The sequence below is a fragment of the Rhinolophus ferrumequinum genome, chromosome 13 (assembly GCF_004115265.2).
Source record: "Rhinolophus ferrumequinum isolate MPI-CBG mRhiFer1 chromosome 13, mRhiFer1_v1.p, whole genome shotgun sequence".
NCBI lineage: Eukaryota > Metazoa > Chordata > Mammalia > Chiroptera > Rhinolophidae > Rhinolophus > Rhinolophus ferrumequinum.
In genome coordinates, this window is record NC_046296.1 from 49,513,803 (window position 1) to 49,539,870 (window position 26,068).

General features: G+C 39.5%; 2 protein-coding genes across 11 annotated transcripts in view; one reads left to right on the forward strand and one right to left on the reverse strand.

Annotated features, from left to right (window-relative positions):
* The window catches only part of BIRC6 (baculoviral IAP repeat containing 6), a 210,029-nt gene extending 190,992 nt beyond the window's left edge, over positions 1-19,037 (reverse strand). For 6 of the 10 annotated variants that reach the window (XM_033125539.1, XM_033125538.1, XM_033125531.1 and 3 more), the window contains exon 1: positions 18,572-19,033. In XM_033125539.1, the coding sequence (XP_032981430.1) occupies positions 18,572-18,902 (331 nt within the window). In that variant the 5' untranslated portion in view covers positions 18,903-19,033. Of the gene's footprint in view, positions 1-18,571 lie in introns of all 10 variants that reach the window. The other 4 variants (XM_033125534.1, XM_033125533.1, XR_004424875.1 and 1 more) reach the window with 3 other exon arrangements.
* On the forward strand, positions 2,888-3,837 carry LOC117033399 (cyclin-dependent kinase 1-like). Its single transcript, XM_033125540.1, is given in 2 exon segments — positions 2,888-2,954; positions 2,957-3,837. Coding segments are annotated over 2 exon segments (885 nt in total). The 3' UTR covers positions 3,775-3,837.
* Positions 19,038-26,068: the final 7,031 nt, after the last annotated feature.

Genomic DNA, 26,068 nt, shown 5'->3' on the forward strand with positions numbered 1-26,068 from the left:
CTATTTTTTCTTTAGCTATCTGTGCCTTTGGTGTCATATCCAAGAAATCACTGCTAAATCCAATGTCATATAGTTTTCCCCCTTCATTTTCTTCTAAGAGTTTTATAGGTGTAGCTCTTATGTTTACGTCTTTGATCCATTTTGAGTTAATTTTTGTATATGATGTAAGGTAAGAGTCCAACTTCAGTTTTTTCATGTAGATATCCAGTCTTCTGAGCACCATTTCTGAAAGAGACTGTCATTTACCCCACAGAATGGTTTTGGCCTCCTTGTTGAAAATCATTTGACGATTTACGAGTACCTGAGCGTTTATGTCTATGCCTTCTATTCCATCAGTCTATACATCTGTCTATGCCAGTACCACAGCAGTAAATTTTGGAATCAGAAAGGATGAGTCAAACAACTTTGTTCTTTTTCAAGAATGCTTTGGCTATGTGGGATCCCCCGAGATTCCATATGAATTTTAGGGTGCATTTTTCTACTTCTGCAAAGAAACATCATGGGGATTTTGATAGAGACTGCATTGAATCTGTAAACTGCTTTGAGTACTATTGACTTCTTAATAATACATAATACTAAGCTCTGATAAGGATGTACAATAAGTTGAATTCATACATATCTTTTTTATTTGTTTTTTTAAAATTTTTATTAAATTTATTGGGGTGACATTGTTCAATGTAATTACATAGGTTTTAGGTTTACAATTCTATAATACATCATCTGTATACTTACTGCATTGTATGTTCACCACCCAAAGTCAAATCCCCTTCTATCACCATGTACTTGACCCCCTTTACCCTTTTCTACCTTCCCCGAACACCCTTTTCCTCTGGTAACCACCATACTGTTATCTGTGTCCATGAGTTTTTGTTTGTCTTGTTTGTTGCTTTCAGTTTTATATCCCATATATGAATGAAATCATATGGTTTGAATTTTCCATCTGATTATTTCACTTAGAATGATATTCTCAAGATCCATCCATGTTGTTGCAAATGGCAGTATTTCATCCTTTCTTATGGCTGAGTAATATTCCATTGTATGTATATACCACATCTTCTTTATCCAATCATCCAATGAAGACACTTCTGTTGTTTCCATGTCTTGGCCACGGTGAATAATGCTGCAATGAACATAGGGGTAGATATATCTTTACAGATAAATGTTTTCAGATTTTTTGGGTAGATACCTAGAAGAGAGGAATGCTGGGTCATATGGTAATTCTATTCTTAACTTGTTGAGGAGTCTCCATACTGTTTTCCACAGTGGCTGTACCAATTTATATTCCCACCAGCAGTGTAAGAAGGTTCCTTTTTCTCCACAGCCTCTCCAACACTTGTTAATACTTGTCTTGTTGATGATAGCCATTCTAACAGGTGTGAGGTGGTATCTCACTGTGGTTTTGATTTGCATTTCCCTAATAGCTAGAGACGTTGAGCATCTTTTCATATATCTGCTGGCCGTTTGTATGTCTTCTTGGGAGACGAGTCCGTTCAGGTCCTCTGCCCATTTTTTAATTGAACTTTTTGTTTTTTATGGTATTGAGTTGTATGAGGAACTCATCCATTTCTAATGGAAATGCATAATGGTACAGCCACACCACTTTGACAGTTTCTTATAAAGTTACACATACAGTTACCAAATGGCCCTGTAATCCTACTTCTACATATTTACCCTAGAGACATAAAACCTTGCATTCACATAAAAACCTTTACTCAAATGTTTATAGCAACTCTATTCATAATCACCAAAAACTGACAACATCCAAATGTCAAAGAGTGATGTCTAAACAAATGGTGATATATCAATTCAACAGAATGCTATTTAGCAATAAAATGGAATGAACTATTGATACATGCAACAACTTGAGTAAATCTCAAAGGCATTTTGCTAAGTGCAAGCAGTCAGGATCAAAAAGTTACATACTAGAGGGTTCCATTTCTGTGACACACTAGAAAAAATAAAATTAACAGTATGGAGAAGAAATCAATGATTGCCAAGGGTTAGTGGAGGTGATGACTACAAAGGGACACCACAGGGGAACTTTTTCAGGTGTTTAAACTGCTCTGTATTCTGACTGTGGTGGGGATTACAAGAATCTATGCATGTGTAACTAGTACACAAAAAAATAGGCCATTTTACTGTATGGTCATTAAATAAAATTCATTTCAAAACATTAAAAAAGAATAATGACAATATTATAAAAGAATAATGACAATAATGAAATTCACAATACACTATTAACTAAGTAAAGGAGAAAAAGTAGTTCTTAACATATCATTACAATCCAAATTCTATAAAGATTAATTATCTTTATTGTTTAATATAACAACAGAAAAAAGGAAAAAGAAATTGTTACACACCAAACGCAAACAATGGCCATCTCTAGGTAATGAAATCCTGGGTACTCTTTTCCTTAGTCTGTCTGGTGTCCTTTAATAAGGTAAGTTACTTTTAAAATAAAAAATTCCAAAGGAAGGGAAGTGTGTTTTTTAAAATCTGTTATCAGTTCTAATACCCACTTTAAGAACTAGTCAACTCTATCAATACACTATCCGTGTGCACTGCTATAAAGCTTGCAAAACTATCATCAGAAATACAGTATCTCTGCAAACTAACATAACACATTGTACAATTCCATTTCCACTAACATGAGACTTCAATGCTTAAAATAGTCTATTATAACATACTAGTCATACAAACAAATGTCAAAGTCAATAAAGAGGTTGCAAAATTAATGTTAGGTTTTTATAAAGTGTTTAAAAATATAATTAGGCATTTGGCTTCAAAGCTGGCTCCGAGAAGTGAAGGAAAGGGAGAAGCTGACCCCTTTTACCACGCCACCGCTGCCCCTTTTACCACGGGCATCTACCATACCTATTGATTAACTATGGAAAACTATACCAAAATAGAGAAAATTGGAGAAGGTACCTATGGAGTTGTGTGTAAGGGTAGACACAAGGTCAAGTGGTAGCCATGAAGAAAATCAGACTAGAAAGTGAAGAGGAAGGGGTTCCTAGTACTGCAGTTCGGGAAATTTCTCTATTAAAAGAACTTCGTCATCCAAATATAGTCAGTCTTCAAGATGTGCTTATGCAGGATTCCAGGTTATATCTCATCTTTGAATTCCTTTCCATTGATCTAAAGAAATATTTGGATTCTATCCCTCCTGGTCAGTTCATGGATTCTTCACTTGTTAAGAGTTATTTGTACCAAATCCTACAAGGGATTGTGTTTTGTCACTCTAGAAGAGTTCTACACAGAGACTTAAAACCTCAAAACCTACTGATTGATGACAAAGGAACAATTAAACTGGCTGATTTTGGCCTTGCCAGAGCTTTTGGAATACCTATTAGAGTATATACACACGAGGTAGTAACACTTTGGTATAGATCTCCAGAAGTATTGCTGGGGTCAGCTCACTATTCGACTCCAGTTGACATTTGGAGTATAGGCACCATATTTGCGGAATTAGCAACGAAGAAACCACTTTTCAATGGGGATTCAGAAATCGATCAACTCTTCAGAATTTTCAGAGCTTTGGGTACCCCCAACAATGAAGTGTGGCCAGAAGTGGAATCTTTACAGGACTATAAGAATACATTTCCCAAGTGGAAACCTGGAAGCCTAGCATCCCATGTCAAAAACTTGGATGAAAATGGCTTGGATCTGCTCTCGAAAATGTTAGTTTATGATCCTGCCAAAGGAATTTCTGGCAAAATGGCACTGAATCATCCGTATTTTAATGATTTGGACAATCAGATTAAGAAGATGTAGCTTTCTGGCAAAGAGTTTCCGTGTGTTGTATCAAGAACACAGTTATATTTCTACTCTCAACTCTATTTTTGTCTTGGGTATTTTTCTTTTCTTTGTTGTAAAACTCAAGCTGCACTTCATTTTCTAATTTCAAAAGTTGTAACTTAAAAATGTAAATATTGTTCTATATGAATTTAAATATAATTCTGTATTATATGTGTATAGATCTCACTGTAACAACTATTTGTTACTATAATAAAACCATAAATTTAAAATATATATATATACATAATTCAAGTTACCAAAAATAAAATCATCTAACAAAAGTTGTTAGTACATTATATTATTCAAAGCCAGATGAGTATTCCTGTGAAATAGAATTTGGTGCAAAGCAAGTTTACGAAAGCTCAGTGGTGAGGCCCTGAAGAAGCAAAGGATGAAATGCAGCGCAAGGCATAGCACTGTTCCAGGCAGGAGAACCAACATCAACCCAAGCATCGAAGAGATTCTCCAAAGGTTAGAGAATTTGTCCTCACACTGCCTACATTTTAAGTCAGTCGAAGTCAAATTCCATCCAAATATGATGAAAATTCATCCAGCTGTCTTTGCAAATTACAGTAACAGACAAGCCCACGGAAAATTCCCCTGGATATCTGCCTTACTGCTATCTTACATCATTGGAATCTTTCATCAATCAAGTGCCATCTCAGAGAGACCTCCTCACGACACAAATTTACCCACATTTCACACCAGTTCTAATTTCTTATGGTACTTATCACCACCTGACATTGTGTGCGTGCGTGCGTGCATGTGCATATGTAATTTATGTCTTCCCACTAAACCACGAGCTCTAGGAAAGCAAGGACTGTTAACTGCTGTATAACCAGTGCTTGACAAACAATAAATGGTTTTGAATAAATGAATGATTTTCTACAGTTTTGAAAAACTTTTTAGTATATTAAAACTAAGCTGTAATGTGGTAAAACGTAGTAGTCTCAGGTTTTGTTTTGTTTTTGTTTTTTTTAAATACAACATGAAACTAGGAGATCGGTACAGATAACCCTAGCCATCTATTTCTACCCTCCCTAGCCCCTTTTCCCCTCCTCTTCTCCTGTCACCAGTATGAGGTCACTGTCCTAGACTGTAGTGGCATTTTGGTGGAAAAGTATGAGAGAACTAAGTTGGCTGCAAAAAAAAAAAAAAAAAATCAACCCAAACTGAATTACACTAGAAAAGGAAAAAATAGAAAGCAACAGAAATTGAGCCCTTGATACATCCCTGCTCTTACAAGCATTATTTCATTATATATTCACTAAATACAACTTAAAATACAATGAGGTACGTTTTATTAGCTGACAGACTAACTTGGGAGATTTTCCTTCCAAACAAATTTTAAGACAAAATAGTGATTATTAAATTCAAATGAAATCCGTTTCTCATTTATCCCAGGCATATCAAATAAACTTGCTTGTCTAAGGTCCTAGTTAAAGTTTGAACTCTAAACTTAGCTGCACATTAGAATCACCTGGCACGCTTTAAAAACAAAAAGCCAGCCTAGGCTGCAGTCCAGACCGCTCAGGTCAGACTACTGAGGCCTGCACACTTTGTTTAAAAGCTCCCCTGAGGATTCTAATGAGCAACCAAAACCGGGGCCCGCTGCCCAATGCCATCTCCCCAGCCTTACTGCTCTCTCTCCTACTCCACAAATCAAAGTACAGGAACAAACGATGAACATTTAAATTCCTGCTGCCTACAATAAATCTCAAAGACAACGTTCCTACCTCCTTCCCTCTAACATTGCTACCATTTCCTCTAAAAAGTAAGCATAACATTTATCTCCTCTAAAATGCATCCCTGATTTAACACACTCAAACTAGACCATACTACTATTTTTGGAGCACTGCCGTTGTCATAAACAGTTCTAACAACTACTTTATGCTTTTTGTTATTTGTACATCCGTTATCTCCTCTCTATACTGCCTTCTTACCATTATTTGTACCTCTATTATCTTCTCTTCTATACCCGACAAGTTTAACTTTTTTGTATCCCTCACATTTTAAGTGCTACAATTCAAAGAATTTCTACATTCATTATCTTATCAGATGATGAGGTAGTCTGGGCGAGAATTACTAGCCCATTTAAAGATGGTAAGTCAGAGAAGTATCTTGCCAAACTGTGGGAACAGAGTCCTAGAGAGCAGTTTCCAGGCTCTCGGCCTCACGTGGAAAGGTGCTGCCTCAGGTAGTAGATGGCTATCAGCTGTGACTATTTGGCCATCAGCTGTTACCGGTTAGCCATTAGCCACTGGTATAACTGCCGTGGCTAGCCTAGGGGGGTGGGTTGGTTTCCTGCTTCCTGAGTCTCCAACTCAGCCGCCAGGGAGAATAGAGTGGTATGACTCCCCCATCTATGGCTCCGTTGATGTTCCTTTTTGGCCTCACGATATCCTTCTTTCTTGCGTGGGGAGCGGGAGCTGAGTCCCTGCATGACACTTGGCGCAGCAAGGAGAGGTCTCCCGGTCACGGAGTCGTCTGCCCTGGGCAGGAGGACATGTGGCCCCCACACAACGTGGTACCTGGTGGCCGCTGGTCTCATGAGCTGGGCCCCCGTGGAGGGGTGGGAAGACGTGGACGGTTCTCCAACCAGCACAGGCTGGAGAAAGCAAAGGTCGTTCTGGCCCTGTGGGATGGGAAGTGCTTGCTGGGGCGGCCCAGATGCGTGTCCCAGCACGAAAAGCTTGCTGAATCCTCGGTGGAACATGTGGGTGAGGTCAAGGTCGTCCCTCACCCCCAGGGTGGAGAGGACTTGGAGCCCTCGCCCTGCAGAGAGGGCACACATTGTGGGGCCAGTGCACAGCCCTGGCGAATGACTGTGGACTATGGGGAATGGACTCCATCCCTAATTTGATAGACCGCTTGACTGTGGTTCCACTGCACCACCATGCAGTGGAACTGGCGGATGTTTGCTTCCTGGGTCTTGCCCGGCCACCAGCAAGACTGTGGTGCAGGAAAACCCGTTGTTGGGGTGCAGACGGATGTTTGCTTTCTGTGTCTCAACTGGCTGCTGTCGAGAATATGTAAGGACCTTGACCGTGAGCCACTATTATTCCAGCACCTGAGAAACCCTGGCTGTGCCCGGGAAACCTGGCTGTGCCCAGGATATTGCATCCACCTCCAGGCTCCTCGCACAGGGCCCTTCGCAGAAGACACTTGTCACGTAGATTGTGAGGCGAGACCCTGGAGGAATAGAGTGTGTGGACAGAGTCCCAGAGAGCAGTTTCCAGGCTCTCGGCCTCACGTGGCAAGGTGCTGGCTCCGGTAGTAGATGACCGTCACCTGTGGCTAGTTGGCCATCAGCTGTTCCCAGTTAGCCACTGGTCACTGATACAACTGCCGTGGCTACGCTAGGGAGTGAGTTGGTTGGCAGAGAAGCGGACGGCAGGTTGCGGAGTGTGGATCCTGCTTCCTGTGTCTCCAACCCAGCCGCCAGCGAGAATATAGTGGTATGACTCCCCTATCTATGGCTCCGTGGGTGTTCCTTTTTGGCCTCGCCATATCCTGCATTCTTATGAGGGGAGCAGGACCAGAGACCACGCATAACACAAAGACACCACCAGAGGCCGAAGACCATGAGCAGTCCAGTGTGCGTATCAGAGAGGTTCTTACATACTACATTACAGAAATCTGTTATTGTTTATATTCCGTCTACAGTTAGAGCCAACATTCCTAAGTACAGAGTAACAAATACTCAACAACTTAAGTACAGTTACAAACTACAGATTTCCAGTAAAGTAACAAGGATACAGTAAGACAGGCACATTTACCTGTGCTCCCTCCCAAGCTCCCACTGGAAAGACAGTAAAGAAACAAAGAGGGCTTAACCAAACCCACAAAGACAAAAAGAAAAGTGGGGAGATGATAGCAACAAAATTTTTGAAGTTGGACAGCAGACGGAAGAGTGTTAACTGACTTGTTCCTCCCACAAATATCTCAAAGCTAAGCCAGCCAGCAGGGAGGAAAGCCCAAAGTATGTGTGTTGTATAATAGTATTTTTCAAATTACATACTCCAAGACACTAACTCTAAAATAAAAATTATTTAAAGTTAGTAGCTCTGGCAGTATTTTCTCAATTAACTAATACTAAAATTGTAGCTCCTATTATAATAGGGCCCTCGGTTTTTTTTACCTTAAACTAGGAGTTCCTGTACTACTTAAAAATATGTGCGCCTAGGAAGGTCAAGTCATATTACCTACTTCACGCCCTTACTCCTGCTCATGCTTTCCCTTTATCTGACTACTCCTTTCCTTTCAAGTCTCAGCTGAGGTGTCACCTCTTTCAGAATTTGGGGGGAAGGCTAGATTTCAAATTCATCTTATTACCCACATATGACAAACACTTGAAGTGAGCTATATAATTAAAAACACCAATACAGAAAGTAACGTTTATTGTGTGCTATGGTAGTTCAAGCAGTGTCTTTATTTATCAGTTTACTTAATCTTTCCAATAACCCTATGGGTTAGATATTAATTATCAAGTGCGGAGAGAAAGGAAGCATCTTGCCAAAGGGCACAGCTACAAAGTGCTGTATCACAGACTGGAACTAAGTCTGGCTTCAGAGCCAGGCTTCAACCCTGAATTTCCAAATGCCTCTGGACATCTCTGATTGGATGTCCTTCACGTACCTCAAAATTAACATGACCAAAACCACTATCTCCCTCTTGCTCCCCAGCCTTTTCCAACAAAAGCTACTCACCACATCTTCTTGTACAGTAGCTCCCCTTTATCCCCAGGGATACATTCGAAGACCCTGAGGGGATGCCTGAAACCAAGGATAGTAACTAACCCTATATAGACTGTTTATTTCCTATGCACATACCTATGATGAAGTTTAATTTATAAATTAGGCACAGAAACAATCAGCAATAAGAACTAATAATAAAACAGAACAATTATACCGATACACTGTAATGAAAGTCATGTGATGTCTCTCAGCAAACTAGCACAAATTTTTTTCCTTCTTCACAATTTCAGATAGAAGGTTCGTTCTTACCATAGATCTTAGCAACTTCTGCATTCAATTATTTCTTAAGTAGAGAATTTTCACTTAAAGAAAACACTTGATGGCTTCTCTTTGGCCTATTCAAATTGCCAGCATCACTACTCTTGTGCTTTGGAGCCATTATTAAGAAAAATAAGGGTGACCTTAAGAAAAGTACTGCGATACCTTGACAATCGATCTGATAACACAGAAGGCTACCACCTAGGGGGTGGGTAGCATACATAGCATGGGACAGGTTAGGCACAGGGATTACTGTCCAGGGCGAGGTGGAATGGGACAGCTTGAGGTTTCATCACACTACTCAGAACACCGTACATTTTAAAACTGATGAATTCTTGATTTCTGGAATTTTCCATTTAGTATTTTCAGACTATGGTTGACTACAGGTGACTGAAACCACAGAAAGCAAAACCATGGATAAGGGGGAACTACTGTATTGCTTATTCGGGTTACTGAACACCATTCAATGCTCAAAGTAAGAACCTAAGCATGAATAGTTTTCACATTGTCAATCACTCATCCCCACATTCACTAAATATATGGTGTTCCTACCACTCAAAGTAACTTAATAATGCTCTCATCGCTTCTCATACCTCGGCATTAGCTCCAACTTTTTCTAAAAACAAACTTGGGGCGACTGGTTGGCTCAATGGTTAGAACACAGTGCTCATAACAGCAAGGTCGTTGGCTCAATTCCCACATATGGGCCAGTGAGCTGCGCCCTCCACAACTAGATTGAGAACAATGACTTGACTTTCCAGAAGCTGATGGGTCCTAAAAAAGCACAGTGTTCCCCAATATAAAAAAACAAAAACTTGATCACGTCATAACCTACCATGGCTCCCTCCCATTGACATCAAGTCCAAACTTCTTAGCAAAACGTACTATGATCTTGTCCTTGCCTATTTCTCAGCTTCAACTCTAACCATCCCCACACATAGACTGAACCCCAACCCTTCTCTCCCCAAAACTTCTTCTTCCTTGAATTCACCATATTTCTAAAAATCACGTCTCTGCACAAGCAAGTATGTTGGCTTAAGATGATCACGCCTATAACATTCCTTCCCGCTATCTCATCTTTCAAAACCAATCATAAAGGCAACCAACCTCCTTTGAGAAGTCTTCTCTATTTCCCTCCGGTTGAAGAAACTCCGTCCTCTACTCACACAGCATTCCTCACATCTATATTACAGAACTTATGACATTATGCTAAAACGATTTACTTAAAAACATTACCAAGCATGCACTCAAAGGCCAAAATGTTGCTTTATTTTTTACAGCCACGCCCAGCACATATTCAATAACTGTGTAAGCACCTATCAACCAGCACTTCAAATCACCTTGCTCTTTTAACAATTTCAAGTCCAAAATCAATTAACTTACAGTTTATACCGCTCCTATAATACAAAAATTATTGCTCTTATATCTATTAGATTTCACCTAGTCACATTCCCACATACGTGGAAAACTAGAAGAAAATACTGCAATTTCAATAGAGTATCTGTAGCAAAAACATCTACTACATTCAGCTACCTTGCAAATAGCCACTGCTATCAGAATAAAAAAATAATAAAATACAAGTACTTCTAGAGTGCACACTAAATACCAGGCACTGTTCTACATGCTTTACACATATTAACTCATTTTAATTCTCACAGTCACGTGATGAGGTAGATACTATTATCCTCATTTTATAGATGAACTTCAAGATCAAATAGAACCAAGACTTAAGCTCAAGCTGTTTGGTTCCAGAGGCTGACCTCCTATATTGCCTCTCATTAATAAATCTGGAACTATTAAAACAAAGACTAGGATAAATTTTCTAGCAGAGCAAAACTACTTTTAGAAGATAAATGTAAAAGTTTGGATAAATACAGAAGGTCTTAAAAACAGCAAAATATTTTTTAAATCTTAACATAAATTCACTAATCATAGAAAAATATTTTGCTAAAAAACAGCAAATCTTTGACATAGGATAGGTCGTCATGTAGCATTACTGAAACAAAGCCAATGTAGGTGCTCATAGCCCACAAAGAGATTTACTGAATTAAGTTTTTACAAAGAACCCAGATGCATCCAGAACACAACTATCTTCTAGGCCTACTGAAATCCCAACTCGTACTGTGTTTATTATTTTCATAGGAGAATAATTGAGATTAGGAAGGATGCATGTACCAAGGTGAGTCAGGAAATAGGAAGTAATATGAATCATTTACAATTTCTAAAGTAGACACCTACAGAAAGATTTTTGCATTTGATCCAAATTAATGCATGCCCAATTCAGAAGTAGTAAGAAAAGTATTTTCTACCTCTAACAAAGTGATGAGTTTTATTCATAAAATTTATTTGAGGACTATGCATGCTAACATAGCTAGTTTTCTATATTTCGAGTCTTCTTGGATCAGGCAGCTTGAAGTCTGAACAAGAAGTTGTCATATCAATCAATCAATCAATAAGAATTCACTTAATCTGAACTGCACTGCAACTGGAGTAGAGTACAATGACATTTTCTCATTTATGACCACTGCATAAACTTCTCAAATCAAATCAAAGCCTACATCTATCTAGGAAAAGGATAAAGGGAGATATTAATAAAGAAATGTAAAACTAGAGTGTTTACCCAAAAAACAATAAGCACAGCTTTAGTTTCTTCTTTTTCACTATGACAAAGACCTGGAGCCCACTTCAGAAACTGAAGAGACAAGACTTCCTCTTACACAAAATACTACAATATCCATTGATTAACCCACACACATATCTTCATTTACTTGTCCATATGTACTACATGAACAATCTGTATACACACAGAACTAATAATACAACAGACTTAACTTCACTCTGACATTTAGCTACACCAATACACAGAAAGATATTTATCCAAATGTAGATAACATTTGTTACCAACATTAATATTTCCATCTACATATGAATGATATCTATCTATCTTCTGTCTATAAACACTAAGTCAGTGAACATTTTTTAAAAAGTGAGGAGCATGGTGATACCAAGCACCCAGGAGACTTGAATTCACTGTGTACCTATTATACATATGCCAGGAAGTGTTAGACACTTTAAATGTTTACCACTTAATCTGCATGATCACCCTGTTAAATATTAATCTTAATCTACAAATGACGACGCTGAATTCAGGAAGTTTAGGCAGTGAGTTAGTGAGCTAAAACTCAAAATTCAGGACTATCTAAAACAGGGGTGTCCAAACTTTTTTCAACGTTTTTCACCAAGGGCCATATGCGGTAAAATACACAAACAGCCGGGCCACTCACTCGAGGTGAAGTACTATTGCCTCTCCTGGTTTATTTAAGTAAACTAAATATATTTTTGGAATTTGCTGCGGGCCAATTAACAATGGATTGCGGGCCGCAGTTGGCCCGCAGGCCACAGTTTTGACACCCCTGATCTAAAACATAAAGCCGATTCTCTCTCCATATGCTCTCAAAAAGGCTTATAAAAACAAAAAACAAAATATACTACTTTTAGGAAAAGTGGGGAGCTCTTTCAAGAACAGCGCCACCAGCAATTAAATAAGAAAATGCTGAACAAATTTTCAATATCAAAGCAAAAACTAGATGGTTTCTGCACAGAAGTCAAAGGTTGTAAATCAGAAAAAATTCCTAAAAAATTCAAATTTGGGTTTAAGTTAAAAAATTTAACAGAGAATTTCAAAAAGGTTTAAGTAAAAAAGGGTATTTACAGAGATTTACAAGTAAGAACATTTTTTGAGCACTTTGTATGTATTAACACATAAGCTTCACAATTAGTACAATTATCATCCCCATTTTGCAAAAGGGAAAACTGGAACCAAAATGTTAAGTAATTTAGTCAAGGCTACAGAGTTAAATTGAAAAGAAAAGAAAAAAAAAATATCACCTGAAACTGGGATCTTACCCCAAGCCAACTGTATCCCTAACGGGCTCCTTCCTAATTATTATGCTAAACTGCATGAACAAACAATAGCTAAAAAGAGGGACATATCTAATAATAGAAACAATATGGTCCCTGGTGGATGGAGAGCCATTTAGATTTTTTGAACCCAAAGTCCACAAATAAGCATATGAAAAGATGTTCAACATCATGGTATTAGGGAACTGCAAGTTAAAACAATGATAGCACTACATACATATTGAAATGGCCACAATCCAAACACCGACAATAGCAAATGCTGGTGAGGATATGGAGTAACAGGAACTCCATTCACTGCTGCTGGAATGCAATATAGTACAGCAGCTTTGCAAGACAATTTCCTACAAAACTAAACATAATCCTACCATATGATCCAGCAGTCGTGCTCCTTGATATTTACACAAACGAACTGAAAACTTACGTCCAAGCAAAAACCTGCAAACAAATGTTTATAGTAGCTTCACTCAAAACTGCCACAACCTGGAGGCAACCAAGACGTCCTTCAGTAGGTGAACGGATTAAAAAAACTGTGGTACATCCAGACAATGGAATATTATTTAATACTAAAAAGAAGTGAGCTATCAAGCCATAAAAAGACATGGAGGAAACTTAAATGCATATTACTAAGTGAAAGAAGCCAACCTGAAAAAAACGGTACATACTGTGTGATTCCAACTATGACTGTTTTAAAAAAGGCAAAACTATGGAGAGTATAAAAACATCAGTGATTGGCAGGGGGGGAGGAGAGAGAAAGGGGTGAACAGGCAAAAAGCAGAGGAATTTTAGGGCAGTGCAACTCTTCTGTATGACATGTCATATATATAACTATCAGAACTCATAGAATGTACACCACCAAGAGTGAACCCTAACATAAACGATGGACTTTGGGTGATAATGATACGTCAATTCAAGTTCATTGATTGTAACAAACATACGACTGTGGTGCGAGATGTTTATAGTGACTGGAGGTTGTATGATCCCATGGGGTCAAGGCATATACAGGAACTCAGTCTTTTCTGCTAAATTTTACTATGAATCTAAAACTGCTCTTAAAAAAAAAAATCTAAGGAAAGAAAAAAGCCAAAGACAACGTTTTATTTAGCAGTTAGTATGTAAGGAAGCATCCATTTACCATACTCATTAGTTTACACCAAGTCAAAAATATTTATTAATATTTTGTACTAGGCACTCTGGGAAAGGGATGTTAACAAGCAGACAAGGTTCCATTCACAAAGAGTTTGAAATATAGTTAAACACACATCAAATATTCACAAGAAGCTAAATGGAACTTATGGGGTCTGACAATTAAGTTCACGAACTTGCCACCATGCACTTACACAGCTCGGTAAGGTTTCCTAACCTTGGTATATCAGTGTCTCACAGCTCGTGTTCGTGTCGCCCGTGTGGCAGTGTCTTGCTGAGTGGCATTCATTATTGTTGTTGCATGTTTTTGTGTGCCGTCGTGAGAATGTCTGAGCTTGAATTAGAGCAACGAACAAACATTAAATTTCTTTGTTATACTTGGCAAGAGTGGAGGTGAAATCAGGACAGTTAGTCCAAGTTTATGGGGATAATGCCATGAAGACAACGGCCGTGTACAAATGGATTAAACGTTTTTCTGAGGGGAGAGAACGCGTCACTGATGAAGAGAGGTCAGAACAGCAGGTAAAGAACAGATCTGACAGAAACATTACAAAAATTTGTTGAATTGTGCGTCAGAATTGTCGGCTGACTGTGAGAAGCATAGCAGGCCAAGGAAACACCAATAAAGAAACAGGAAAATCTTAACTGAAAATCTTGGCATGAGAAAGGTGTATGCAAAGATAGTCCCGAAGGAGCTCACCGATGAACAAAAACAAAAGCGAAGGAGAGCTGAAGTTTGCCAAGACCTTTTGGAGAGGCAAGACGATGTTTTGGGCCATGTTATCACTGCTGAGGAAACATGGGTGTACCAGCACGACCCCAGAATAAAGCATCAAAGTGCACAATGGAAGTCAGCCAATTCTCCACGACCAAAAAAGTTCCGTCAGTCCAAATCAAGAGTCAAAACGATGTTGCTAACCTCTTTTGATATCAGAGGGATTATTCATTATGAATTTGTATCAACTGGACAATTAACTAAGTTTACTCTTTCGAAGTGCTGAAAAGGCTACATGAAAAAGACGAAAACGACCTGAAATTTTCGCCAACAATTCACGGCTCTTGCATCATGACAATGCACCAGCTCACAAGCACTGTCTGTGAGAGAGTTTTTAGCCAGGAAACAAATAACTGTATTGGAACACCCTCCCTACAAACCTGATCTGGCCCCCCAATGACTTCTTTCTTTAACCAAAGATAAAGGAAATATTGAAAGGAAGACGTGGATGGCATTCAGAACATCAAGGGTAATATGACGACAGCTCTGATGGCCATTCTAGAAAAAAAGTTCCAAAATTGCTTTGAAGGGTAGACTAGGCTCTGGTGCCAGTGCATAGCTTCCTAAGGGGTATACATCCAAGGTGACCGTATTGATATTCAGCAATGAGGTATGTAGCTCTTTTTCTAGGATGAGTTCGCAAACTGAACTGTCAGACCTCATCAATAGTTCAAGACAGAAAACATACCACAAACATTAAGTTGCCAAATTACTAACCTAAAATAGACATTAATAGGACAACACGTGTTTAGGTTTTCAGTGGATCACATCAGACCAAAAGAATCAGAAGTTAGTATCTGATCTAGGTTTTGAAAAATAGGTAAGATTTGTCTAATTGTCTGGAGGCACTTGGTGCATTCCAAGAAAGAATGAAAGTACTAGAGTTGGGAAAGGAAATTAAATGAACCAGTTTCACAAAACAAAACAGGGAAACATGACTAGAAACTGGTAGAGGCCAGATCAGGGAGGTCACCTAATTCCAGACCAAGGAATCAGCGTAAGGACTCAGAATTCTTAACACTTGAACACTAACAGAGTAAAAAGTCTTGCCTAACCTACATATATACAAATATATCGCTCCTTAATCTAATGTAAGTGTATTTAAAAACATTTTATGTCACATACAGATAAAGTAAGATATATACTAGTAGACATAGTTAAAAATTCACCATTTTTGCCACCCAATTGAATACACATACATACAAGTTCTGTTCCCATCCTTTAATTTTCAATCTACACTAACAGGCTACCCATAACTGAATCCATCCATCTAACACCCTACTCTATCACCCAATAAAACTCTATGGTTCTGGTTACACCACTCTTTATTCCCTCAAACAAAGACATCTTTCCTCTGGGGTAGAAAAGAAGGTGGCTCATTGTCCATTAACTGGAAAGAGGGGTCATGTTAGGACCACGGTCACTACTGGCACCTTCTCCCCATTCTATTTATAGGACTCTCACCCTCTATTAATCATTACAAGCAAACCTACCAAATACTTACATAATCCAAACAAAATATAAAATGCAGCACTCCCTACACAATCATCTGAATAGATGACATATACATGTCCCTATACAATGTTTGGTAATCATTATTAATAAACTGCACTTCTCATATATGAAAACATTTCAGAATTTGCCCACTGTTACTTTCAAACTTCTCCTGTAATCTTTTTATTTTGCTTGCCATTAACTCTTCCATGTATTTTTAATCACATTCAATCCTCAATGACATGGGCATCAGCAATTGTATCCAATCCCGTACTTTTCTAATTAACAAATGCCGCAACAAATCCCAACTAAGTGATCACAAATCACGGCTAGGTTTTATGCATCTACCTTTATTTATACTTATATTAAGCACCTAACACTCTCCCCTTTGGTAATCTACCATTAAAGTGACTACTTTTTTTTCTTTTATAAACAAGCATATACATATACGTCCAATTTTCCCAACCATTTGTAACAAATTCGAGCATACATCATTTTTCTCAAACATGGCCTCCAGGTATAAAAACACCCCATGAGACTCCTCTTTCTCCTGAAAACATTTTTAAACTTTTGTTAATGTGGCTTTTTATAGAAATCCAAATACATATACTATACCACTTATTCAAAGTTTAAAATCATGAAAGACAGTGTTAGACATTGTTTAAAGATACAAGTATATACTAGAAAACATAAAGACACGTATGGAAATGATAAAACTAAATTAAAGATAATGATCATGGGAGAGGGAGGGTTGGAGGAATGTAATCCAGAAGAACACAAAGGAGGCTTCAAATCTTTGTAGTGTTTTATTTCTTAAACTGATTCGGGAATACATTATCATAGTAATTCTTTATACCTTTTTATGTGAAATAATTTTAAGTGAGTTTAAGAAGATATTCGATTACTAATGAGTATCTCCCTCTCATACAAGCTGTTATGTCCACGCTGCAGTAACTGCTCCTTGCTACTTCTGGGACACCCCTCCTATCCTTCACTCAAGTCACGAAAAAAAAATTTACAAGCCCACAACCCAAAATGTTCTCTTAGACTTATCTTAGATATGTTCCAGATTTATATTCTATAGCTACACAAAATCTATTTCTTTCACAACTCTCACATCAATAAAAATTAATTCCCTTATTTTATCTTTGTATCCCTAAATTGCCATTTACTTAAGTGCCTTATTACTCACAATAAACTAAAATAATCACCTTTCCTTACTTGTCTATGTTAAAATACAAGTGAATTGTTAGACCACATAACTACTTCCACTTGACTAAATGCAGACAGTAGTATCCATTATAAATCTGTGCGTGAGTTACTCACTCACATACTCACTTTTCAATCTCAGTTTATAAAATCTAAATTAAGCCACTCCTCATTAAACCGCAAATGACAGGTCATCTCAGCCAAATGTAACTTGGCCAGGGCAATGCCAAAACACTCCAGTCCAGTCCGCTGAGCGCTCACTTCACGCATACTAAAAGTCGCGTCCCTGGACCAAGTGGACACCACCCAGAACTGCTCTACTTCCTCGGTGAGACTCAGATATACTTCCGAACCCCAACTTGCGGCTTATTGTGGCAAAACAAGTAGAGAAGGCCTTAAGTTTCACCTCATTACGAACCCAAAGGAATCTACATTTCATCCACCGCAGGTCCCGAGTTCGTCGTCACTGGGGATGAAGGGGGAATAGAAATTGGAAGCCCTGAGCTAGAGGACAAGGTCTAGCCTTCCATGAAGTCCGCCAAAGTCCTAAAGTCGTCGACGGGAGCAGTTCAGGCAGCTAGCCCGCCTACTTCCCTACCCACCCCCCACTCCAGGCCACCCCACCCCCCACCTCCACCCCCACCCCCACCCCGGGAGCGAAGCCCGCGGAACATCCTAGCACCTGCGGGTCCTAGGAACAGCCGAGGATCCACAAGAGGGGAGGGCTTGGATGTCGGCTGGGACGCTCGTCTCGGGCCACCAGCCTCTCACTCGGGACCAACCCTTTGACCCTTTTGCTCTCTGATCCAGCGGAAGGCAGTACAGACACCTCTTCCAGGACCTACCCAGGGGCCTGGCTTTCTCCGTGGCCGAGCTCCGAGGCCTCCTCCTCTCCTAGAGGACCAACCTACACCGGACGCTCAAGGCCCGAAAGGCAACTCCCAACACTGCCCACTTGCCAGTCTTTCCTTCCCAGCTGCAGCCGCTGAAAAAGCCAAGTCCTACGGTCCTCCTCCATCAGTTTCTGGGCCTCCCTTCACAGGCAGGCCTTAGCCCCCAGCCCTGCCCTGCCCTCCCTCCTCCCCGCTCCCATCACGCCGCTTCCCCTCTTCCGAAGGCCCAGCCCCGGGGCAGGGCGGCTTCCTTCCCTGGTAACCTGCCGGCCCGGCTCCTCCCGCGGCGGGCCCGGTCCCCGCCCGGCGTGCCGCATACTCACCGCTGAGCGCCGAGGCCTGCAGGGTGGCCCCCGAGGTGCCGTCGATGACTTTGATGGTCCCGCGACTGGTGACGGCCAGGATGGCGTTTAGCGCCGGGTGGTAGGAGAGGCTGTGCAGACCGTCGGCGTCGCAGCGCATGCAACCGTCCCGGAGCACCAACCACTCCGAGACCCCGGCCGCTCCCGCCCCCGCCCCCGCCGCTGAGGAACAGCCCGAGCCCGAGGCCGCCGCAGCCGCAGCCGCCATCTTCCGGCCTGCGCTCAGCACAATCACACTGGGAAGCGGCTCAGTGACAGTCCCGGGAGGTGCAACACCAGCGCCAGTCACCATCCGGGGCCAGGGGGCAAGCGGAGCGCGTTAACCGGAAGTGAAGTCAGGCGCCGGCACGCACGCGGGACGTCGGCCCAGCGCCCAGACGGGCCAAACTCGGAGGACGCTGGCGGAGGAGGGGGAGCGAGAGCGAAAGAGACGGGGCGGGGGCACGAGACAGACGAGTGGAGCATGCGCGGAAGGGCTCGCGCGTGCCACGCGCCACCGGTCGGGCCAGCTCTGCGTCCGCAACGTCCCAGTTTCTTTCTCCGAGCCCAGGGAGTGGTCGCTGCCAGGGCTCCGCCCCGCACCTGGGCTCCAGACCGGGGGAGGTTGGGCTCCCTTGTATTTCGGCTTGGAGGGTCTCCGGTCAGCGCTACCTGTCTGAGATGCCCAGAGGACCTTTGCTGCAGTTCCATCTGCGCCCGAACGGTTCCCAACACGTGCGGAGACGCTGTTCGGCGGTGGCCAGAAGGAGACCTCAAGGTCTGGGTCACGACTCTAATCTGAGAATAAACAGTCCGAAAAACTTCTAGTCTGGATTTGGAGAAACCGAACGACTTCCCCAAACCTGTGCCTATTACAACTCCCCCACCCCAATCCCCGAATCTTTGTTGAACAAAAGTGCCAGATATGAGGTGCTGGAAGCATATAAAAAATCTAGTTTATCCGTTCCGAAGAACTCGAGTTATGTGAATTGTTAATAGGTGTGTACAGGTGTTGAGGGGACTCCAGTCAAGCAAATTTATTAATCATCCCCCTTTAGAAAATAACTGCAGTTTTTTTCAACTTTTATTTTCGAAATAATTACTAGACTCAAAGTTATCTGCAAATATAGGACAGACGTCTGTGGTCTGCTTCCCCCAAACCCATAACCCCTATGAGAAAAACATTGGACAGACCTAGATTGAAGGACATTCCCTAGAATCCAGTACTTCTTGAATATAAAACAGAGAAGTCCAATTTACCCAGTTTCCCCCAACAGTTACATATTACATAATTTTAGTACAATATCAAAAGCAGGGATTTGACATTTACATGATGTGTGTTTAGTTCTATGTCATTTTATCATATGTAGATTCCTGCTGTGCAATCAAAATATTATATTCTGTATATTTTGGGATCATATTATCTTGGAATGCCTCGTTTCCTTTTCCTTAAAACCTAATCAAAGTGCTGTTGTGAGAATAATCATTTGTAAAATGTGTAGAATAGCATCTGACATATGAGTATAGTAGGTGCTCATTAAAGGTTATGAAAGTTAATTGCTTTCCCACATTCCTGCGGACTTCCTCCAAGAAATCTTCATGGATTATTCAAACTACAACTTAAGCCTGGTTATTCATATGCAAAGTTTTATTTATATATTCTATATATTCATTGCATTTTAGAATGACAAATACGGCATTTTTGTCTGATGTTTGGGAGGCAATATATATATAATAAAGTGGAAAATACCCGGGTATTAAAGTCTAAATGAATATCAGATTTTGAGTCACTGTGGCTTCATTTATCACCTCTATCTGTGAAGTTGGGCAAGTCACATATTCTGAGATTGTTTCACCAAGTGTTAAATAAAGATAATAACTTTATCATTACTTGCCCTGCTTAGGTTTGTACTTGTAAACTGTAAAAACAGAAACACAGAGAGGTTAAATGGCTTGTTTAAGGTCTCACAGCTATGAGCAAGCTAGAGTTTGAATTTAGGCAGTTTGACTCTAGAAGCCAGACTCCTGATTTAACCCTCACACTCAAAACTTCAGTGCTTTGAGGTACATAGTACAAACAATCAAATCGGGGGTAGCCGGATGGCTCAGATGGTTAGAGCAGGAACTCTAAACACAGGATTGCTGGTTCAATTCCCATTTGGGCCAGTGAGGTGCGCCCTCCACAACTAGATTGAAAGCCAATGACTTGGAGCTGATGGGCCCTAGAGAAACGCACTGTTCCCCAATATTCCCCAATAAAATTTTATATATATATATAATATTTTAAAATTCTAAACATAACTGGGAGTGTCCTAAAATTGTTTTTTAAATCTCAGGACATAAGCAGAAACTGGAAAAACTGCCATTTCAAAGTAGTTTTTCCTCTCAAGACCTATGTGGGACAAACTTGAACTTTAATCTGAAAGGTTACCATTAAGAGTCCTCAAATGAAAAGCCCCCCATCTTATTGATAGGGAAAACAAACTAGTAACCTGAACTCTAAATTTAAACTTCCTTTAATGTTGACTATATTTAAAGAATCGAGGCACATATTTGTCTGTTAGCCTGTGTTATGTTTTTTTTTCGATTGGGGAAAAATTCCTGTATATGAATTTAGACTGCTTTCACCTATAAGCCAGCATTCTCCAAAACGAATTACCCAGAAAATGTTCTGAAATAAAACACATACTCAAAGAATTTGGGGAAACAACTCCCTCTATATTTCTCCTCTTAGGAAATTTATAATACATATTAGCATATCAAAAGCTCTGAGCCCTCCCATAGTGAAGAATCCTGTTTAATCTCTTAACTAACTCATATGACTATGCAATCCTGCAAAACAAGTGTTTCAAAGAGCATTCTTTAATGTAATTTCTTGCTTCTTTTTGTAAATACATATTTTTGTTTGAGCACTTGCTTAGATTTCAAAGACTGCAGTTAAGTGTTTCAGGACCCAGGTTAAGTTTCCTTGATTTAAAGTGATCATAAAAATGAAACTGGGCAAGACTGGCTGAAGTTCAACATTAACTGTGTTGTAGATGTCTGTCTGCATATGGAGTTAAGAGCACTGGACCTTGAAAACATACTGATTTCCATAGCTAATCTGTTTTGAAGTGATGGCCTTTTGAGGGCCTCCAGCCAAACCATTTCAGGGCTAGGAAGTGATCATCTATAAAGGAAGTGGAAAGTCCCACTGACAATCATTCTGAAAAGAGGAATTTGCTGGAATCAGAAATGTGGACTCAGAAAGCAGGGCTGATTGACACACAAAAAGCATTTGATAAAATCCAACATCCATTCAAAGAAAAACAAAACTCTCAGCCAACAAAAAATAGAGGGAAATTTCCTCACCTTGATTAAAAAAAAAAATCTGGAAGGAGAACTGACTCTGGGTGGTGAACACACAATGGGATCTATAGATGATGTAATACAGAATTGTACACCTGAAATCTATGTAATTTTACTAACAATCGTCATCCCAATAAATTAAAAAAAAATCTACAAAAAAACCTACAACTAATAGCATATTTATGGTAAAAAACTGGATGCTTTTCCTCTAAAGTCAGGGATAAGTCAAAGACTTCTACTTTCACTACTCCTTTCCAAGGAAGTTCTGGAACTAAATGGAATTCATGATACAAGGAAAGAAAAAGAAACAAAAAGAGAAAGCAGTTTCTCATTCCCACCCCTCTTTCATTTGTGCTGCCACTGGTGGTGGGAAACCAGTGTTAAAAGGGGAGGCTGAGGCCTAGAAGAGACTAGAGACTCCAGAACTGCAGATGTTGATTGGCAGAGGAGTAAGCAGGGGGTCTGGCTGAGTAGACTCCTGTGTCCAGAGCTACCTAGAAGCAGAGAGAGAAGCAAAACTGATTCTGGATCTTACAGAGCAAACACTACCCCTAATGATTCCCTGGTAAATGCTAGGGGGACTCTGAATGGGTGGCTGAGGTCATGCCATGAGAGCTAGAATCTGGATGCGTAACACACTCCAATAAAACCCACCACACACACACACACACACACACACACACACACACACACACACACAATTGAGCCATATACAATCATTGCATAAAACAAATGCTCAATATAATAAGGGAATCTAAATTAAGGGGGGAAAAAAACAACTTTGATGTCAATGAAGGAATCTCTACACTAAAAAAAAAAATAGAAATCATCACGCTAATGCCCAGTTAATTAACCTCTCTACTGAAGTATACAGGCAAATTTGCTTTGTCCCAAAGCAGAATTTGATGAAGTTCTAATGATTTCTAATGCAAAGGCTGATCTCCTAGGAATTCCTTCTATCTGGACTGATACTGATAGCTAGTATGTGTATCATTAAAATTTACTCTCAGGACAAAACAACGAGATACCACTTCACACTCTTTAGGATGGCTACTAGCACAAACAAAAATGGAAAGTAAGTGTTGGCCAAGATGTGGAGAAGTTGGAACCCTTGTGCACTGTTGGTGGGAATATAATATGGTACAGCTTCTGTGGAAAACAGCATAGCAGTTCCTCAAAAATTAAAAATAGAATTACCATATGAGCCAGCAATTCCACTTCTGGGTATATACTCAAAAGACTGAAAACAGGGTCTCAAAGATATTTGTACACCCATATTCATAGCAGTATTATTCATAATAGCTAAAGTGTGGTAGGAACCCGGGGTCCATCAACAACAGAATGGATAAATAATAATGGAATATTATTCAGTCTTAAAAAGAAAGGGTATTCTGACTTATGCTATAACATAGAGAAAACTTGAGGACATTAAGCTAAGTGAAACAAACTAGTCACAAAAAGATAAATAACGGTATGATTCTACTTACATGAGATACTTAGAGCACCCAAATTCATAAAGATAGAAAGGAGAATGGTGATTGCCAAGGGCTGGGGAGTAGGGAGAATGGAGAGTTACTGCTTAATATATACTGAATTTCAGTTTTGCAAGATGAAAAGAATTCTGTGAATGGATGATGGTGATGTCAGCACATTATTTAATACAATTGCATTTTATACTCAAAACGGTTAAGATAGTAAATTAGGGAAAAAGAAAAGGAGAAAAAAATTTTTTTAACTTTATTTATTTTAAGTGTGTTTTTCCAGGACCCATCAGCTCCGAGTCAAGTAGTTGTTGAGGGTGCAGTTCACAGTGGCCCACGTGGGGATCGCACCAGCAACCTTGTTGTTAAGAGCACCGCGCTCTAACCAACTGAGTTAACTGGTTGCCCCAAGAAAATTTTTTTTTGCGATGACTAATGGATTTCTGTTTATTGGGATATTCTGTTTATCAAAATAGAATTGTACAATTGGTAATATTTATCTCTATAACACCAATTAATAGCATTGAATAACTGTGTTCAGTTGACTAGAGTAGGATTTGAGTGAAGTTTTATTTAGAACTACTATATGCAAGTAAATTGTAAAGCAGTCAGATATATAATTATACAGCTGATTCTGTCATTAACATAATTTAAATTTGTAGATTTTGAAATGACTTTGTATTTATTATTTAACACAGTTCATGCAATTTACTAAACTATCTGTTGAAATTCTGATCTGATTGTATATACACATTGTTTTTATATTTCATCACCAAAATGAATCCTACCCGATTATAAATTCCTTGAAAGAAAGAAGTATGCCCATACATCCTTATATCCATTAGAAACACACATTACAATGCCCAGCACTCAGAAGCTGCTAAAAAATAAGGGAATAAAAATTCACATTATGGTCCTTCCCTGTCACACTTGATAGACATTTGCACCATTAAAATTAATAATAATGATAAAAACAACTACTTCCCAAAATGTCTGAGTTATTTTAGCAAATTGGCAATCTCCTCAGTTATTTTATCCCTAAAATAAGATGTGAGAAAGAAAATACTTCTATGTGTGCTTTTAGGAAGGAAATTCTGACACATGCTACAACATAGATGAACCTGAGGATATTATGGTAAGTGAAATAAGCCAGTTACAAAAGGACAGATACTGTATGATTCCACTTACATGATGTAGTTGAGTAACCAGATTCATAGAGACAAAAAGAATTTGGTTGCCAGGGGCTGAAGGGGAAGAGCGTATGGGGAATTATTGTTTAATTGTTACAGAGTTTCAGTTTTGCTAGATAAAAAGAGTTCTGGAAATGGATGGTGTTGATGGCAACAAAACAGTGTGAATGTACTTAATGCCACTGAACTGTGCCTTTAAAAATGGGTAAGATGGTACCATAACACACCTATTAGAATGGCTAAAATCTAAAACAAAGACACTACCAAATGCTGATAAGGATGTGAAGCAAGAGGAACTGTCATTCACTGCTGGTAAAAATGCAAAATGGTAAAACCCCTTTGGGAGACAGTTTGGCAGTTTCTCCCAAAGCTCAATATAGTTTTACCGAATGATCCAGCAGTCACATGCCTAGGTATTTACCCAGTTATGTCTACACAAAACCTGTACACAAATATTTACAGCAGCTTTATTCATAATCGCCAAAACCTAGAAGCAACTAAAATGTCCTTCAATAAGAGAATGGGTAAACACATTGTGGTACCTACATCCAAACAATGGATCATTGTTCAGTGATAAAAAGAAATATGGTACCAAGCTGTGAAAGACGTGGAGAAAATTTAAGTGCGTGTTACTATGTGAAAGAAGCCAGTCTGAAAGACTGTATACTGTATGATTCCAACTATATGACATTCTGGAGGAGACAAAACTATGGAAGACAGTAAAAAGGTTAGTGGTTTCCAGTGATTTGTGGGAAGCGGGAGGGATGAAAAGGTGGAGGATGGGATTTTTAGGGCGATGAAACAATTCTGTGTGATCCTGTAATAGTGGATACATGAGATTATGCATTTGTCTCACAGAATGTACAACACAAAGAGGGAACCTTAATGTAAATTATGGACTTTAGTAAATAATAATGTATCAGTATTGGTTCATTTACTATAACAAATGTGCCATACAAATGCAAGGTGATAATTATAGGGAAAGTGAGTGCAGGAAAAGGGGTATATGGGAATTCTATGCACCATCTGCTCAATTTTTCTGTAAATCTAAAACTGTTCTAAAAATTACAGTCTATGAATTTTTAAGAAATGGTTAAAAGGGTAAATTTTATCACAATTTTTTTTTAAAGATTAGAAAAATTCACTGTCAGGACGAAACCAGAGCAAAGTCCCCATTTGTTTCTTTTCATTGAGAAGGGATTAGAGTCCCCTCCAGTTTTTCCAGATACAGTTTTATTTCATACCAGTGGTGTCCTGGAAAGAGGCCAGACCTAGGGCTGTTACAGGATGTGTGCATTTGGGATGTGAATATGATGATTAATAGGAGGGAAATGCTGTCAGGGGAACAATAGCATGTTAGCTCCAAATATTGCATCTAGTGCCAAGATCAGACTTCTTGAAGTTAATAAATATTTAGTTGGTACTGTTTTTTAAAAAATGACTCTCCATAGTAATTTGTA